At 42.9% G+C, this 19,494-nt stretch overlaps 1 protein-coding gene across 1 annotated transcript in view; it reads left to right on the forward strand.

The window, feature by feature from the left end:
* Positions 1-19,494, forward strand: part of MYO1H (myosin IH) — a 179,553-nt gene that overhangs the window by 10,816 nt on the left and 149,243 nt on the right. The window contains exons 3-8 of the mRNA XM_073582611.1: positions 4,288-4,486; positions 4,565-4,645; positions 5,182-5,361; positions 5,449-5,547; positions 8,345-8,458; positions 19,074-19,145. Of these exons, the coding sequence (XP_073438712.1) occupies positions 4,288-4,486; positions 4,565-4,645; positions 5,182-5,361; positions 5,449-5,547; positions 8,345-8,458; positions 19,074-19,145 (745 nt within the window). The remainder of the gene's footprint in view (positions 1-4,287; positions 4,487-4,564; positions 4,646-5,181; positions 5,362-5,448; positions 5,548-8,344; positions 8,459-19,073; positions 19,146-19,494) is intronic.

A 19,494-nucleotide genomic window follows, 5' to 3' on the forward strand; every position in this document is an offset into this window, starting at 1 on the left:
CCTATGACCATTGTCGTCCCCGACAATCCCGTAACTTTCTCCTCTTTGGTGTATCCCCTTTTTCCATTCTTTGTTTGTCTTGTACGACAGGTTGCCGAGCAGAGCCTGGAACAATCTAGCTCTACACAGGGTGCTGAGCAGAGCCTGGAGCACTTAAGCTCCGAGTAGCTGAAGTCCACCTGCAGGCGCTTGCGCCCATATGACGATTCCTATACTTTTCCTGGGGGTAGGACATCCCAGACATACACTGGGCTCAACGGGAGGTTTCCCCTTCTTTTCTTTTTACATAATCCCACTGGTTACGACGATCCAGACTCCTCAACGGAAAGTCTCCCCTCTTCTTTACCCTTTTACACAACCCCGCTGCTTGGGATAGGACAACCTGGACTCCTCAATGGGAAGCCTCCCCTTCTGTACCTTATAGGGTATTACACCTTTGCAATCTGTCCCTTTTGATTTAGGGGTGGAACAACTGAGGCTGCAGTGGAGCCTACCAGGCCTGTTTCCCTTTCTCCTATTTGGGTATTTCCCACCAAGGATGCAATACGTGCACTGAACACCAATTTACAAATTATCAGAGACATATTTCAACATCTTTACCATTGTACAACACTTTTCAACCTTCGAATACATTTTTTTTGTGTCATTTATAACATTTGAACATTTTTCTTTTAGCACTTTTTAACAGTAGTGCTTCCCCTTCCTTTGCAGGGAGCACAGCGTATGTCCACGCTTCTGGAGCCAGGGTTTCTTTCTTACCCCGAGGGGACGCGGATCAGTCCCCATGCTTTGCAACCGTGCACAGTAGTCCCGCAATTTGGGAAGATTCAAAGATGCTCCGGACTGTCTGTTGTTGACCGACTGTGGCTGCCAGCCAAAGGGAACTCTGCCGCCGCGGAGCCCCCGGGATGATTGGCAGTCCCAGGGTCACAGGTGTCCTCAGTGCCCGATACCCAAGAGTCTGCCTCCCCCCTGAGATGGCCACGTTCCTCCGGGTAGACGATGACAGCCACGGCATAGTAGCCGTGGGGACAGTACTCTTTGTAGAAGGATACCCAGTCCCCCATCTGCAGGGCCCTCCCGTGTTTTATGGAGGCCATGTTGAGATAGACCTTGTGGCCAGTCTCTGTCTCCTTGATGGACCCGTTCAACGTTGGTGTAAACGAGTCGCCTGTGGCTCCGGGGAACGGACATAGCGGTTTCCCCCTTTTCATGAAGGAGCGCCCAGATCTCCCGCTCCTTGGTCTTCTTTTGGGCAATGATTGAGATCCAGACAGATGGCCCCGCATAGGCTGCAGACCTGCTCGGTGCCTGGGACGCGGGACAGGGGGAAGCTGGGCAGGGAGGCTGGGGGCCGATTACGCAGACTTTGGACCTAGTGCTCATACAGGGTGGGGACGTAGGGGCTGCCTGCGGCGCCACCGGCTGGGGGGGAAGCGCTCACCTTCCCCGGAGCCACGGCTTCCTCCAAGCTACTCCACAGCTTCTACAAAAACTGGTGTATCCAGGCGGCCAGGGTCTCCGTGATGTCGCCAGCCTCCACCTGCTGGATGGGCTTCAGGGTCCCTCCGCTGCTTCCAGTCCCGTCATCTGGGGTGTGCTGTGGTTCTTCATCCTGCTGTTCGGCAGGAACAGCCTCCAGGCAGGCAGGTTCTGCAGGGAGTATAAGCGGCAGTTCCTCCAGTCGCTGCTCTGGCATGGCCTGTACTGCTGGCGAGCACGTCGCCATCTTCTCTTCCGCCTACAGCTCCACAGGTCCGGCCGTCGGGCGCTCTGGCTTACTCCGGGATTCTTCCACTGGGGTAAGTGCTCGGGACACCGGCAGGGACTCCCAAGCGCAGGTAATCTGATGGGCCTCTATCTCCCGCCGCCACCGCCACTCCATTCGTCCAAGGCCACGGCAGCTGCAGCGTCGCATTGTGTCCGATGATCCGGGGCTTAATGGCACTAGGCAGCTGCACCCAGCTTGTCTCATTTAATATGAGAGTTCAGATCTGCCACAGATCCAAAAAATGGATCGTGACAGGTGGTCCCTACCGGACACTCCGTACTCCCGATGCAGTTACCGATCCCTCCCTCGATGAGTGAAAAGACTGGAGTCTAGAGTCAGGAGTGCTTCACACAAAAAACGTTTATTCTTCTTCAGAACACAGCAACCTTTTGGACAGCTTCCATACACCTGCCTGGGTACCTGTTACAAGTTTCCTCCTGCGCTTTTCCAATGCGACGTTGTTTCTGCCTGTTTCACTACGCCTGCCTTAGTCACCGGCCACAGCGATCACCTACTCGGCCCATCCACCCACTGCCTCACCTACTTCACTTCAGTGTGCAGCTCTCCAACCATTTGGTACCCCAGGCTCCCCTTTCCTTCAGCTATCTTCCAGGGGCCACCCCCCTCTCTTAGCTGTCTCTCTCCCCTGAGCTCTCTCTCCCTCCTTGAGCTCTCTCTCTAGGTCTGGGAACCTCCCCTGCTCTCCAACTTTCCAGCACCCCAGGCTCTCCCTTCCTTCTGCTCTCTTTCTAGGTCTGGGAACCTCCCTTTTTTATCCCCTAAGTCTGGGAAATCCCCTACTTGCTCCGCCCACCTACCAGACTGTTCTCAGACCTTCCCTGGTGTTATGTCTCCCCCTAGTAGCCAGTTTCCGAACTCCACTGCCCCTAGCTGACTTACTAATAAACAGTACCCCTGCATTTACAACAATGAGACATACTAATATAGCTACAGAGACATACATAGCCCATATACAGATTAACTATTTACAGTCAGATCAGTCCACGTCTTAGTCCACCCTCCTACACTCACATATTATGTCCTTTGCCTGACCCTAACACTCTCCTGTTAGCTCACGTTGCAACATCAGGCAGTCCTGCTTGGTCCCATATTAGCACCTTTGCCTGGCCCACAGTCTCTCTGCTAGGTCACATAGCAGCACTTCTACCTAGCCACCAGACATTCCTGCTATCTAATATTGCAGCACCTCTGTCTGCCCCCAGACTCTTCTGCTTGCTCACGTAGCAGCACTTTTGCCTGGTCTCCAGATAGTCCTGCTAGGTCCCATATTAGCACATCCGCCTGACCCAAAGACTCTCCGCTAGGTCACATAGCAGGACCTTTGTCTGACGCCTAGGCTCTTCTGTTAGCTCACACTGCAGTATCTCTGCCTAGCCACCAGACTCTCCTGCTATATAACATTGCAGCACCTTTGCCTGCCCCTAGACTCTCCAGCTTATTCACATAGCAACACTTTTGCCTGGCCTCCAGACAGTCCTGCTAGGTCCCACATTAGCACATCCGCCTGGTCCCCAGACTCTCCACTAGGTCACATAACAGCGCCTCTGCCTGGCCCCCAAAGTCTCCTGCTAGGTCCTAGCACCTCCGTCTGTTCCTCTGACTCTCCTGCTAACTCCATTGATGATCTCTCTGAATCTCACTCAGAGATCAGTCACACAATGATATCTTAGGTCAATAAACAGCAGATCTGGAGTGTGTGTCAGAGGTAGTGAAATTAGATTGAGTCCTAGCGAGAACAAGAACAGATGTAAATATTGTCAATCTGTGTACAACGCTTTATGCTAGCACCACATAGAAAAAGAATGACTGGGTTTCTGTTCTCATTACTTTTGAGCCTTTCATCTGTGGTATACATTTGCAATATTTGGTGACATAGACTTTTGGTGCAAGATAGTATGTATACTGCTCAAAAAAATAAAGGGAACACTAATTGTATTGTTTAGTGTTCCCTTTATTTTTTTGAGCAGTATATTTTTATTGTAAGCCTGTGCATGAAATACATAGAGTATGTCTACTACATTATTCCCCAAAAAAAGACATGCTAATTTATATTGGCCACTATTTTCCAAAAGAAAGTACTCTTGGCATGAGTTAAGTGAAAGTGGCCATTTGGATACATTGGGATTATGCATCTGGAACTTTTCTCGCACATATAATACTGTAATATCAAAACTTAGATGGCTGTCAGTCAAACAATGTTTTTGCTGATTGTTAGTCCAACAGCCATCTCAGCCGAGCGTTCCTGTGTTCTACATGAGAAAGCCGCCAACTGGCATGCCTGGAAAAATAATGCAATCGGCAGTCCGAAATCAGACATGTCCACCAACATCTCTCCTAACCATCAAACTTCCGGCATCCCCATGCTCAAAAGAACATCAGCCAAGCACAGCGATATCAACGGGTTCAGTTGAAAATTTGTCTGTGTATAGTGCCTTTAACGTGAACACACCCTAATGGAAGTAGCTTTACAGACCTTTGTATTTATCTTTCAACAGATATGCAGTTGCAGATAATGCCTACAGGGTTATGTGCACAGAGCGGAATAATCACTGCATTCTGATATCAGGAGAAAGTGGATCTGGAAAAACTGAGACATCAAAGAAAATCCTTCAGTACTTAGCAATGGCATGTCCAATCACAGAGAAGCTGCACACAATCAGAGACAGGCTCCTTCTCTCAAACCCTGTTCTGGAGGTACCTACAAATTGCACATGGTATAGCATTTGCTATTTATATTGTTTATTACAAATGCCTAATTTCTAATTTCTTCAGGCCTTTGGAAATGCCAAAACTCTCCGTAATGACAACTCAAGTAGATTTGGAAAGTATATGGATGTACAATTTGACTACAAGGTAAATGCAATATCTAATACATACTGTAGTTTATCTCAGAAGGAACTGAAAATTCCCAATTTAGGACAGTATTGGCATATTTATGGCAACCTCCTACCAGCGTTGTGACAAGGCCGCTCAGAACTGCATTCACTTCTATGGGTGTAGCAGGAAAATCTGACCAAGCATTTTCATCTGTTCTCAAAACTCTAATCGCAATGAACGGGGAAAGTCAACACGCGTGCAAAAACTTCTCTGTCTATGTTGGAAATTTCCCTTTTATGCCCTGTTTCAGATTACCAGAATGTGGATACATTTTGATTATAGTTCCACAGTGCTTATTCCTCCCTCTCTAATTTTGAAAGGGGTGAGGGTGGGTTTCTTGATATTTCAGGAAATCAACAGTCAGTAAAATAACATAAGTGATGTTTGTATGAAAATATGCATTTTAGTTAGGCTGCCTCATGGGGCATGTAGACATCATGCAGGTGGGGTATGCAATCAGGACTCCCAGTTGTTTTCTACTAATAATTGCTTCTCTGTTTGTGGGTCTGCAGGGTGCTCCGGCTGGAGGACATATACTTAGCTATTTAATAGAAAAGTCAAGAGTGGTCCATCAAAATCAAGGTGAGAGGAACTTCCACATATTTTACCAGTTATTGGAGGGAGGAGAAGATCATTTAATACGATGGTTGGGCCTAGAGCGTAAACCTGAGCTTTACAGTTACCTGATACAGGTGAGAATACAAACTTAAGGGGATTTTTGTGAGTATTTTTTAATATAAACATGAACAAAATAAAGCAATGTTATCTTTCATCTTAAGGGTGAATGTGCCAAAGTAAGCACCATCTGTGACAAGTCAAACTGGAAGCTCGTGCGTAGAGCTTTTACTATCATTGAGTTCACTGAAGCTGATATCGAGGTAAGAAGTTCATGGGTTATGTGTTATATGGTTCACAATATATTTACTTTAAAATTAAAGTTCAGCTAGAGACATGAAAAGATGCAGTGTATCTCAAAAGTGAACACATGCTTAACACTTTGAAACAATGTAAAGTAGTCAGTTTACAACTTGTATAACTGTGTAAATTTGGTGTGCCCTCTAAATATCTCAACACACAGCCATTAATGTCTAAACTACTGGCAACAAAAGTGAGTACACCGCTAAATGAAGAATGGCCAAATTGTGCCAAATTAGCCATTTTCCTTCCTGGATGTCATGTGACTCTTTAGTCTTACAAGGTCTCAGGTGTGAATGGGGAGCAGGTATTGTAAATTTAGTAAAAACAATAACACGTGTTTCGCACGCCCCCGGAAAAAGCTAGTGCGAAACACATGTTGGGGTGAAGGAGGTCGCGTCATTCACATTCACCAGAGACCTGGCATCAGCGTTTTCATTGGTATTACCCTTTTTTCCTTTATGTTGAACCTTTGTGGATTTATGCAGCAATCCTCTAGTACTTTCTCAGCCATGATATTATTTAATCGTGCTGACATTGAGGTCATTTATTTTATCTGCAGCATATATCAGACTGGGTTACCATCATTCAGGTGCAATTTAATGTGGGTTTCTATTACATTCAGAGTGAGTTGCCTGTAGTGTTGTCACAGATTATTTCCACACAGTATTTTTTGAACCTTAATGCTGAACCTTTGAGGCAGCAATCCTCTAGCACTTTTTCAGCTTTGATACTATTTAATCTTGCTGATATTGAGGTCATTTATTTTAACTTGCAGCATATATCAGATCGGGCCACGACCATTCAGGTACAATTTAATGTGGGTTTCTAGTACTACACTGTATTTTTTTTTCAGCCATGATATATTCAGTTATTTTGACACTGAGGTTATTTAATTAAGTTACATATATCGGGCCTGATTTATATTCAATATATTTTTTAATACTGTGGTGTGACTATTCTCTACATTTATATAGATTATACTCTTGTTGGCAATTATTTATAATTACTTATGTGCAAGGATTCACATTTGTCTGTGTGACTATAATAACTAATGGCATGAATGTTTTTAACGCCTCCTGCTGGGCATTTTTGTAATTTTATAGTATTTTTAATGTTTTTTCAATAAAATTTAATATTTTATTCTCATACTGGATCTCTTCATGATTTTTATTGCCATCATGGTATATTGGCCCGAAAATGTTTGTTATTGTAAATTTAGTGTTCTCGCTCTCACACTCTCTCAGACTGGTCACTGCAAGTTCAATATGGCCCCTCATGGCAAAGAACTCTCTGGGGATATGATAAAAAGAATTGCTCTACATTAAGATGGTCTAGGCTATAAGAAGATTACCAACACCCTGAAACTGAGCTGGAGCACGGTGGCCATGACCATACAGCGGTTTAACAAGACAGATTCCACTCAGAACTTGGTAGACCAAAGAAGTTGAGTGTACGTGCTCAGCATCATACCATATCAAAATAGATGAATGAGTGCTGCCAGCGTTGCTGCTGAGGATAAAGGGGTGGGGGGTCAGCCTGTCAGTGCTCAGACCATATACCGCACACTGCATCAAATTAGTCTGCATGGCTGTCATCTCAGAAGGAAGCCTTTTCTAAAGGTGATGCAGAAGAAAACCAGCAGTTTGCTGAAGACAAGCTGACTAATGACATTGCTTACTTGAACCATGTTCTGTGGTCTGATGAGACCAACTTATTTGGTTGAGATGGTGTCATGCATCTGAGGTGTCAGCCAGGTGAGGAATACAAAGACAAGTGTGTCTTGCCTACAGTCAAGCATGGTGGTGGGAATGTCATGGTTTGGAGCTCCATGAGTGATGCCGGCCATGGGGAGCTACAGTTCATTGAGGGATCCATGAATGCCAACATGTACTGTGACAAACTGTAGCAAAACATGATCCCCTTCCTTCGGAAACTTGGAAGCAGGGCAGTATTCCAACATGATAACAACCCCAAACGCTCTTCCAAGACGAGCACTGCCTTGCTTAACAAACTGAGAGTAAAGGCGCTAGACTGTCCAAGAATTTCTCCAGACCTAAACCCTGTTGAGCATCTGTGGGGCATCCTCAAACAGAAGGCGGAGAAGGGCAAAGTCTCTAACATCCACCAGCTCCGTGATATCGTCATGGAGGCGTGGAGGAGGATTCCAGTGGCAACCTGTGAAGCTCTAGTGAACTCCATGCCTAAGAGAGTTAAGGCAGTGCTTGAAAATAACCGTGGCCACACTTTGTGCACAATTTTGCCATTTTCATTTAGGGGTGTACTCACTTTTTTTGCCATTAGACATTAATGGCTGTATATTGAGATAGTTACATGGCATACCAAATTTACCCTGTTATACAAGCTGTACACTGACTACTTTATATTGTATCAAAGTGTCAAATGTTCAGTGGTGTCCCATGGAAAGATATAATAAAATATTTACAAAAATGTGAGGGGTGTACTTTTCTCTAATTAATTTATACCCTTTGTTTAGCCTGACATATGAGTTTACCAGTCCATACATTTTAATTAACAGCAAAAACCATATAAATCTTGCCATGTTTATATGTTAAAATGTTGACATCCTGACTTTGTTTAAGCTGAAACCCTTTTTAACTTTGTGAAGAAACAAGTATGAGTCAGTTTTATGTGCCATACTCTTGTATCATCTGTTTATTATAAGGTTTATATTGTTTTTAACTAAAAGGACAAACAATAACAATGTGAAAATCAGTCTTCTTTTGTTCCATTATTTAGAATCTTTTTGGATTAGTAGCCAGTGTCTTGCACCTGGGGAACATAAAGTATGAGGAGGACACCCATGGCCATTCCATAATTAGGGATGGCACACAAATGCAGTGGGTGTCAAAGGTATGTTCATTATAAGGATCTGTGGTGTGCGTAGTTCAGAAGAGCATGTGTTCTCACAATTGTATATAAAGATGTACTGATATAGCTAAAATTTAGTACAATAATTAACATAGACATATTTTATGAATCTCTATATCATATATGGTCAAATAGGCCCTTCACTATGCATGACAATATATCAATTTTCCTTAGAATGTTTCCTCGTATACATAAGCTTTCTGGAATACTTTTAGTCTCCATAAAAAAATCAATTCTGTAGCATCTTTTCATACTTTATGTTGCGTCATTTCTTTACCGTTCCTCCACAAAAACCTGATTTAAACAATAGAAAAAGATATATTGTTTAAATCAGGTTTTTGTGTTACATGCGTTTTTTAATAATTCTTGGTAATGTATATATACTGTATATATAATAACTTTGTTTTCACACTGGCCTTTGAGACTATTTGTCACGTACACACTTCTCAGCACGTGACGTGGAGTGCGCCTGCATGGCCCAGAAAAAAGGTATCTATGTCTCCATCTTTCTCAATCACTGGGAGGTTTTCCAAGCGCGGTCTCCTTGGATTTATATCCTGTGAATGGGGTAGCTAAGAACTGTTACTCCTTAGTAGTTGGGCCATTCAAAGCTGGAAATCTCTCTCAGCCTGATGTTCTGCAGCAGCAGCAGCCTCTCTCTCAGCCTGTTGGTACAGTGTAGAATAAGCTGCAGGCACAAACTGGCATCACATGTTCCAGATGTTGTAAGACCATTTGCAAAGAAAAGTCCCTGCACGCCCCAGAACTGGCATTATTAGTTCACCCAGAAGTTGTTTCTTGAACAAGGTCCATTGCTTGGCTCCTCGGAGTCGGGCTTTCTCTTTGTTCAGGTGCCACTGTACTCTGCTCCATCAAGGCACCAATCACCAGATCTTTGGATCTGCTGTCTCTAGTCCTCTGTGCTCACAGAGGTTAATCAGAGCTTCCTTATTCTGTTTCTTGTACAAAGCTGCCATATTGGTTAACAGCCTTTTGCCAAATAAAAGATGCAAAAGAAAAAAGGAAGGGGAAACTGTTTGCAACTATGTCTATTTAAGCACTGTGTTGAATCTTGTAGAACTGGTGAACTCCTCACATGGATAGCAATTATTTAGTACAGAGAATAATTGCTTAAACCCAGTACTAATGCTCTAATACAGGTGTTTCCTGACTGTTCCTGCTGGCTGCGAGTCCCAAGTGTTCTATCAGCTTCTTAGATAATTGTATAACTCGTACTCACACCACCAGGTGTCCTCAGTAGTTTTAACTCCTCTGGCAATGCAACTGTAGAGAGACCTGGAGAAACGATGCTGTTTTCTTCCAAAATCTTGTATTAGTTTACAATGAACAGTAGGTAAAAAGGGGTAATTTGTACAGGGGAGTACATATGAGTCTTGAGTAATGGCTGCTTTATGCTAAACTGAAGAAGAAGGGAGTAGCAACTTAATACAGAGCTCAACTACAGGAGGGACATAGGGAAAATTTTCACACAGTCTAATTCTACCTAGCAACAACAGGGAATTTTGCAGGATTGGAGGAAAAACTAAACACAGAGAAATATACATTAAAGGTTGTTACCATTCGTGAGACACAACAAGGTGCTTCTCACAAAATTAGAATATCATCAAAAAGATAATTTTAGTTCTTCAATACAAAAATTGGAAACTCGTATATTATATAGAGTCATTACAAACAGAGTGACCTATTTCAAGTGTTTATTTCTGTTAATGTTGAAGATTATGGCTTACAACCAATGAAAATCCAAAAGTCATTATCTCAGTAAGTTAGAATACTTTATAACACTAGCTTGAAAAATGATTTTAAAATCCAAAATGTTGACCTACTGAAATGTTTGTTCAGTAAATGCACTCAATACTTGGTCGGGGCTCCTTTTGCATCAATTAATGCATCAATGTGGTGTGGCATTGAGGCCATCAGCCTGTGGCACTGCTGAGGTGTTCTGGAAGCCCAGGTTGCTTTGATAACAGCCTTCAGCCCATCTGCATTGTTGGGTCTGGTGTCTCATCTTTCTTTTGACAATGCCCATAGATTCTCTATGGAGTTAAGGTCAGGCGAGTTTACTGGCCAATCATGCACAGTGATACTGTTGTTTTTAAACCAGGTATTGGTACTTTTAGCAGTGTGGACATGTGCCAAGTCCCTGCTGGGGAATGAAATTTCCATCTCTAAAAAGCATGTCAACAGAAGGAAGCATGAAGTGCTCTAAAATTTCCTGGTAGACGGCTGCGCTGACTTAGGTCTTTATAACACACAGTGGTCCTACACCTGCAGAAGACATGGCTCCCCAAACCATAACTGATTGTGGCAACTTTACACTAGACCTCAAACAGCTTGGATTGTGTGCCTCTCCACTCTTCCTCCAGACTTTGGGACTTTGATTTCCAAATGAAATGCAAAATTTACTTTCATCTGAAAACAACACCTTGGACCACAGAGCAACAGTCCAGTTTTTTTACTCCTTGGCCCTTGTAAGATGCTTCTGGCGTTGTTTATTGGTCATGAGTGGCTTGACACAAGGAATGCGACACTTGTAGCCCATGTCCTGAATACATATATCTGTGATAGCTCTTGAAGCAATGACTCCAGCAGCAGTCCACGCCTTGTGAATCTCCCCTAAATTTTTGAATGTCCTTTTCTTAACAATCGTTTCAAGGCTGCGGTTATCCCAATTGCTTATGCACCTTTTTCTATCACACTTTTTCCTTCCACTCAACTTTCCATTAATATGCTTGGATACAGCACTCTGTGAACAGCCAGCTTCTTTAGCATTTACCTTTTGTGGCTTACCCTCCTTGTGGAGTGTGTCAATAACTGCCTTCTGGACTTCTGTCAAGTCAGCAGTCTTCCCCATGACTGTGGATCCTACTGAAAGAGACTAAAGGCCCCGTCACACTAAGCGATATCGCTAGCAGTATTGCTATAACGTCACTGGTTTTGTGACGCAGCAGTGATATCGCTATGTGTGATACTTACCTCCGACCGGCTCCCCCGCTGGTTATTGCTGATCAGGCGAGAACGGCCTGGGCCGTTTCTCGTCGTCAGCTTCCTGCTGGGCTTCCTGCTGTGGAGACAAGCGGGCAGGAGGACGTAAGGATCGCCTCGTCTGACAGGAAAGTAGCGACCCCCGACCGCTGCTATGTCGCTGGTGAGATCTGCCTGTGTGGCAGCTCACTAGCGACCACTTAGCGATGCACCAGCGATACATATCGTTGTCGGGATCGCTGGTGCATCGCTAAGTGTGACAGTACCTTAAGGGACCTTTTTAAATGCTTAGGAAGTCTTTGCAGGTGTTTTTTGTTAATTATTCTAATTAACTGAGATAATGACCTTTGGGTTTTCATTGGCTGTAAGCCCTAATTATCAACATTAACAGAAATAAACACTTGAAATAGATCACTCTGTTTATGACTCTATATAATATGAGTTTCACTTTTTGTATTGATGAACTGAAATCAATTAACTTTTTGATGATATTCTAATTTTGCGAGAAGCACCTGTAGATGTAAAAAACCTCTATCCCACAGCTTGCCATCAAGTCTCATACACACTTCTCAGCCCGTGATGTGGAGTGTACCTGCACGGGTTAATTTATCTCATCTCTCTCAATCCAGCATTCAACCTCTGTTCTAGGCTATAAAGTGAGCATAAATCACACCCCGACACATTCAGCACACCTTGGTTTCTTATGCTGCCACCACTCATCAAACACATGGGGTGATGAGTCCCCGAAATCTATGCTACTGTCAGACAATCAAAAAATGTCACACACTCTTAAAGGCTATAGGTTCTTTAGAGCGAACAAGGATCAACTTGTTAAAGATTTGAGTTTTTAATAGAAAAATAAACAGTGCTTACAATAAATATATAAAAAGGTAAAAATACAATTACACAACAATATATAAAACAGTTATAAAATAAAACAGAAGAAATAACAGAAAATACCTAACAGTATCCTGTTTTCCCAGAGAGAAGGAGAGTAAATCGTGGCGCACATGAGCCTTTAAGCTTCCACCACATGTGAATACTTCTATTTGTGTAACCCAGCTTTTTATAGTCCGAATTATAGGCTCATATTCCAGGATGACCTGGATTGGTCTATTTAAACAATGCTGTCTTTGAATGGACGATAAGCCACGTTGTGCTCTTTCAAATGCCTGTGTCTTCCTATACAGACAATAGGAAATATACCTTCTAGTACAGACCATTTCTTAACCCCACTCTAGCTCAGAATCCAGGAGCTAAGGTGCCAGGATTGACACCTACCTCCAGCAAAAGCCCCTTGGTCCTTACAATACCTGTATATCCAGTCTGACCCTTTTGTCATCTAAATGTAACTCTACTGCTATTATGATTTCCCTTATTGATTAAATATTTCCTTCACAATGTTTTAGACTCATACTTCCCGTCCTTTCAGGAAGAGTTTTCCGTGATATCGTTATCATCAGAGGCAGGGTTACAACGTCAGGTAACACCTTACAATCTGTCTTCCGGCCGCATCACTCCACTGAAACTGCCCTATCTGAAGTCACCAATGACCTATTAGCTGCCAAAGCCAAGCAACACTACTCTGTACTCCTACTCCTAGACCTGTCCTCTGCCTTTGACACAGTGGGCCATTCCCTATTGTTACTGACCCTCTCATCGCTTGGCATCACTGGCTGTATCTTGGATGTCGTCATACCTAACAGACCGGACATTCAGTGTTTCCCACTCTCACACCACCTCCTCACCTCACCTCCTATCTGTCAGAGTCCCGCAAGGTTCAGTCCTAGGGCCTCTGCTCTTCTCCATCTACATCTTCGGCCTCGGACAGTTCACGGAATCTCACGGCTTTCAGTATCACCTCTAATCTGATGACACACAGATCTACATCTCTGGACCAGATATCACCTCCCTACGAACCAGAATCCCACAATGTCTGTCTGCTATTTCATTCTTCTCCGCTAGATTTCTAAAACCTAATATGGGCAAAAAAGATTTCATCATCTTTCCCCATCTTACTCGACTCCCCCAACAAACCTATCCATAAGAGTAAATGGCTGCCCACACTCCCCAGTCCCACAAGCTCACTGCCTCGGGGTAATCCTTGACACTGATCTCTCCTTCAATCCACATATCAAAGCCCTTTCCACTTCCTGCAAACTTCAACTCAAAAATATTTCCCGCATCCGTAAATTCCTAAACCAAGAATCTGTTAAAACCCTAGTACATGCCCTCATCATCTCCTGCCTTGACTACTGCAACCTCCTGTTCTGTGGCCTCCCCTCTAACACTCTCGCACCCCTCCAATCTATTCTAAACTTTGCTGCCCTACTAATCCAGGCATCCCCAGCTATTCCCCGGCCTCTCCCCTCTGTCAATCCCTGCAAGGGCTCCCCACTACCCAAAGACTCCAGTTTAAAACCCTAACCATGACATGCAAAGCCATCCACAACTTGTGTCCTCCATACATCATACACCTCGTCTCCAGGTACTTACCTGCACACAACCTCTGATCCTCACAAGATCTTCTTCTATACTCCCCTCTTATCTCTTCTTCCCACAATCGCTTGCAAGATTTCTCCTGCACATCACCCCTACTCTAGAACTCTCTACCCCAACATATCAGACTCTCGCCTACCATGGAAACCTTCAAAAAGAACCTGAAGACCTACCTCTTCCGACAAGCCTACAACCTGCAGTAACCACCGATCGATCAAACCGCTGCACAACCAGCTCTACCCTTGCCTACTGTGTCTTCACCCATCCCTTGTAGATTGTGAGTCCTCACGGGCGGGGTCCTCTCTCCTCCTGTACCAGTTGTAACTTGTATCGTTTAAGATTACTCTACTTGTTTTTATTATGTATACCCCACATGTAAAGCGCCATGAAATAAATTTCACAATAATAATAAATAATAATAATAACAACTCTGTACACCTCTGATAACCCATGATCCACCAATCCCAGTAGGTCAATAGGTGATGCCACAGCTCCTCCACAATGATCTTTGGGTTTGTTCATTAGATTCTTCAATACAAACTACAAGGTAAAAGTCAGTCTACTGCTGCTAATGTACGTGTGAACTTCCTAATACAACAGGAAGTGTTAGTGTAAAATAACCCTTGTGGCAAACGAGAAAATTGCAAGATTTCTGATTTTTATTTTTAATATAGAATTTGTAATGTAAAAACACTGCCAAAAATGTTTTGAAAATACATTTCATAGAAAAAACTGATTTAACAGTAGGTCATTTCGCGTTGACACATATTCCCCTTAAAGGGATAATAAATACATTTAATGTGACACAGTAAGTTTACAAACATTGCAATTAAACTATTGTTGTTCTTATTCCATGAGGTTTTTTGGCAATATAACTAAATGATATTGGTTTCAAGTTCCTTACTAAATACAGTATCAGTGAAAAGTTTGGACACACCTGTTCATGCAATGATTTTCTTTGTTTTTATTGAAATGTGCACATTGTAGATTAATGGTGAAGGCAGCAAATTCATGAAAGAACACATGAAAACAAGGAGTAAAGAAACGTGTGAAACAAAAGAGAATATGTGAGGAATTTATGATTCCTCAAAGAGCTTTTTTACTCTGATGACAGCTGTACACACCCTTGGCATTCTCTTAAGCAGCTTCATAAGGTTCTTGCCTGGAATTACTTTCCAACGGTGTTGAAGGAGTTCCCAGAGGCGCTGAACACTTGTTGGCTGTTTTGACTTCACTTTGTGGTTGAACTAATACGAAACCATCTCATTTGGGCTGAAGTCAGACGACTGTAGAAACTATGTCATTGGATGCATAACTACACCTATCTCTTTATTGGTCACATAGCCCTTGCATAACCTGCAGGTATGTTTTGGGTCATTGTTATGCAGGATAAGTATGCCTTTAATTTGGAATAAATCATCAATAACTTACCCCCACACCATCATACCTCAGTCAAAGGGTATACTTTTAGGAATCTAAGGTTTAACACATATTTTGGTTGATTTCAAATGTGTTTCTTTATTCCTTGTTTCCATATGTGCTCCTTTGTGGGATTGCTGCCCAGTTTTAATCTACAAAGTGCAAAATTCCAATATGAGCAAGGAAAACCATGGCATGTACAAATGAGTTCAAACATGTCACTGGTACAGTATATCTTTTATATACATACAGCGGGTGAAATAAGTATTGAACACGTCACCAATTTTCTAAGCACATGTATTTCTAAAGGTGCTATTGACATGAAATTCTCACCAGATATCAGTGACAACCCAACCAATTCACACAGGCAAAGAAATCAAACCATATATGTCCATAAAATAAGTTAGGTGTATTAATGATGAAAAAAGTATTGAACAATTGAAGAAAGAGAGTTGATTATTGAAATGTATTTAATACTTTGTACAAAAGCCTTTGTTGGTGATGACAGCTTTAAGACAAGTCATTTATGGAGAAACTAATTGCATGCATTGCTCTGGTGTGATTTTAGCCCATATTTCCACACAAACACTCTTAAATTCTTGAAGGTTCCATGGTCTCCCCTTCTATGAATTCTGAGCTTTAGTTCGTTACATAAATTTCCTATTGGATTCAGGTTTCTCTGAAACTTATTGAGAGTTTTCCTTGTGTGTTTGGGATCATTATCTAGTCACTGTCATCCTGGTAGATGAGTGCAGATTTTTATCAAGAATGTCTTGGTACATTTGTTCATTCATCATTCCTTTAATTATATGAAGTTTGCCAGTTCTTCATGCTGAAAAACAGCCCCACACCCTGAAGTTACCACCTCCAAACTTCACTGTTGGTGTGGGTTTTTGGGGTGATATGCAGTGCCTTCAGGCTTTCAAACATGGGGTATATTATGACATCTTAAGAGTTCAGTTTTGGTCTCATCTGACCAGACTAAATTCTTCCAGTATTTCACCGGCTTGTCTAAATGTTTTTGTTTAATTAAACACATGGTTTTTGTTCATCAGCTGAGTCTTGCAGGGTTAGCATACATACAGGCCATGTAGATTGAGTGTATTACTAATAGTTTTCTTTGAAACATTTGTGCCTGCTGCTTCCAGGTCTTTCTGTAGTTTTCCACAGGTGGTCCTTGTCTCTTGGACAACTCTTCTCATAAATCTTTTCACACCTCTGTCTGAAATCTTGCAGGAAGCACCTGGTCGTGGCTGGTTTATGGTGAAATTATGTTCTTTTCACATCCAGATTATGGTCCCGACAGTTGTCCCTGGACATTTCAGTAGTTTATAAATTCTTCTGTAACCAATGTCATCAGTATGGTTTGCAACAATAAGGTTGCGTAGGTTGTGAGACAGCTCACTGGTTCTACCCACCATGAGATGTTTTTTTGTGGCACCTTGGCAATGAGACACTTTTTTTAGGCCATCAGTTGAACCAGCTGATATTATTTGTCACTAAGTGGAAGAATTGCTTTCTAATTACTGATAGATTTCACCTGGTGTGATAATTTTCTATGTTTTTTTGAACCTCTCTTTCTTCATGTGTTCAATACTTTTTCCCACTTTCATTTCTCATTATTACATATAACTTAATTTATGGACATCTATGGTTTGATTTCTTTGCCTGTGTGGATTCGATGGGTTGCTATTGACATCTGGTGAGAATTTCATGTAAATAGCACCTCTACAAATATATGTCACGGTCACGCGTGGCTGGACACAGCGCCCCCAGCAGGGCAGATTTAGATGACACGCGTGACCCTGGATACACCGCCTCCAGTTGGGCGAATTTAAATAATAAAATGTGCAGCTGGATACGCCGCCTCCAACAGGCGAATTTTGGAAATACACATAAGTTTGGAAACCCCGCCTCCAGTAAGACGAATTTAAACAATAAAGGGGAAATCTGGGTAACAATAACAATGGTGGCCCAGCGATAGGGAAACGGGGAAGTGGAGACCTCCTGCACTCCCCTGAGTCAGTGTCTCTACACTCCTAATGTTCCCTAGGCCGGTTTCGCACCGGGCGCCGCTCAGGATACCTTTAAACCCTAGCTCGCCCTGCACCTAAACCCTCACTAGGGAAATGGTTGTTGCGGAAACTAATCCCACCACTGCACTAAACACACATAAGGAAAAGTGACAAAACAGGGGAACACCACTTAGCTTTGCTCTGTTGCTTATGCTCCCAGCAACACAGCCCACCACCTACGTGCATCTTTTCCTCCGACCGGGTCCAACACCATAGTGCAGCCTTGGAGCAAACAGAGTCCACCACCTGCGTGCAGCTGTCCAGAAAACAGAGTCCAGCATAAGAATCCAGCTCTCCGCCAAAGAGTCCAGCACGTTGAGTTCAGCTTTCCAGCAACCGAATCCAGCATCATGAGTGCAGCTCTACACCATAGCTGCCACTCCTCCAAGAAATGCAAGAACTCCTTGCTGACACCATAGCTGCAACTCCACCAAACCATGCCAGCCCTCCTCGCAGACACCATAGCTGCCACTCCAGGACTCTCACTGAGCTGCCCGGGACTCTCTTTCAGCTCCATCCTTCACCCAGGCTTGCATGTAACTGAGGACTAATCACCCACTGTGATTGACACACCTGACGCTCTCTTATAGAGCAATCACACCTGTTACATAATTGCGTGCACAAACTAAAGCAACCAAGTGCAATGATGCTCACCACCACCGGGGGGCAAATTTAGAACAAAAGACACCACAGTGCAATAATCCTAATGGGCACCGGAGGCAAAAAACCAAACCTTGGCACACAGCCAAAGGAAAAAAAGCTTACTTTGTGCATTTATTTGTCAGATCCAACCTGGATCATGACATATATTTACTTGATATGTTCAATTTGATGACATGTTCAATACTTATTCCACCTGCTGTGTGTGTATCTACTATATAATTGTCTAATTCTGTCTGTCTGTCTATCTGTCACGGAAAACCCGCGTCGCTGATTGGTCGCGGCCAGCCGCGTCTAGTCAGTGACAGGCGCAGTCTGAAATTCGAAGGACTCTCCTCCGGACCCTGGGTACCATTAACCTGTAGAAAATAGAATTAAAATAAAAAATAGTGATATACTCACCTTCCGACGGCCCCCGGACTCTTTCCCTCCTCTCACCACGCGCCCGGTATCTTCCGGTTCCAGCTATGCTTTGTGCGAAACACCGCTGATGATGTCGTGCTCTCGCGAGAGTGACGTCATCTCCGGTGCTTCGCGCTAAGCATTACTGGGAACGGAAGATGCCGGGAGCGTGGAGAGGAGGTAAAGAGTCCGGGGGCCATTGAAAGGTGTGCATAACCTTTTTTTAATTTTTTACATTCTATCTTTTACTATTGATGCTGCATAGGCAGCATCAATAGTTAAAAGTTGATCACAATTGTCAAACACTATGCTTGACAAGTGTGACCAACCTGTCAATCACAGTCCAAGCAATGCTTCAAATAGCTTGGAATGCGCTTGAATTCCGCATGCGAAAATCACGTGAAAAACGCATGTTTTCAGCGGGAAAACGCATGTGAATTGCCCATATTCTAGAATACCCGATGCATTAGAATCGGGCCACCATCTAGTATATATAAAGACTATGAGAATAAGGTTTCCTCTCTTTTTTCTTATTGCAGCTTCTTGGTGTTCCGGTATCCATTTTACAAGAAGCTCTAACGCACAAGAAGATTGAAGCTAGATCTGAGCAGGTTTGTTTTCTAAGGTTTTGTGTTCGATTATCATTCTATAGTTCTTTCTATCCAGGTCTAAAGCCTTTAACTTGCTGATCAGACACTAATTTTAGTAATATATCACAAAGGTTATGTCACTGTCAGGTGACCCAATAACCAAGAGTGTCACTCATTTCATAAAATACATGTTTTATTAAACATTAATTGACAAACAACCATAAAACCATTGCCTCAAACCAACACTTATAGGAAGGAGAAACAGCAAAAGGATACAAATTCAATTATATAATGTGTCAAAATTTAAAGAAAATGACTACAGTATCCTGAATAATATAATATGCCCAACAATATACTTAGTATTTATTGA

This window comes from Dendrobates tinctorius, unplaced genomic scaffold (genome assembly GCF_039654945.1).
Source record: "Dendrobates tinctorius isolate UK_male_01 unplaced genomic scaffold, ASM3965494v1 ptg000073l, whole genome shotgun sequence".
Classification (NCBI taxonomy): domain Eukaryota; kingdom Metazoa; phylum Chordata; class Amphibia; order Anura; family Dendrobatidae; genus Dendrobates; species Dendrobates tinctorius.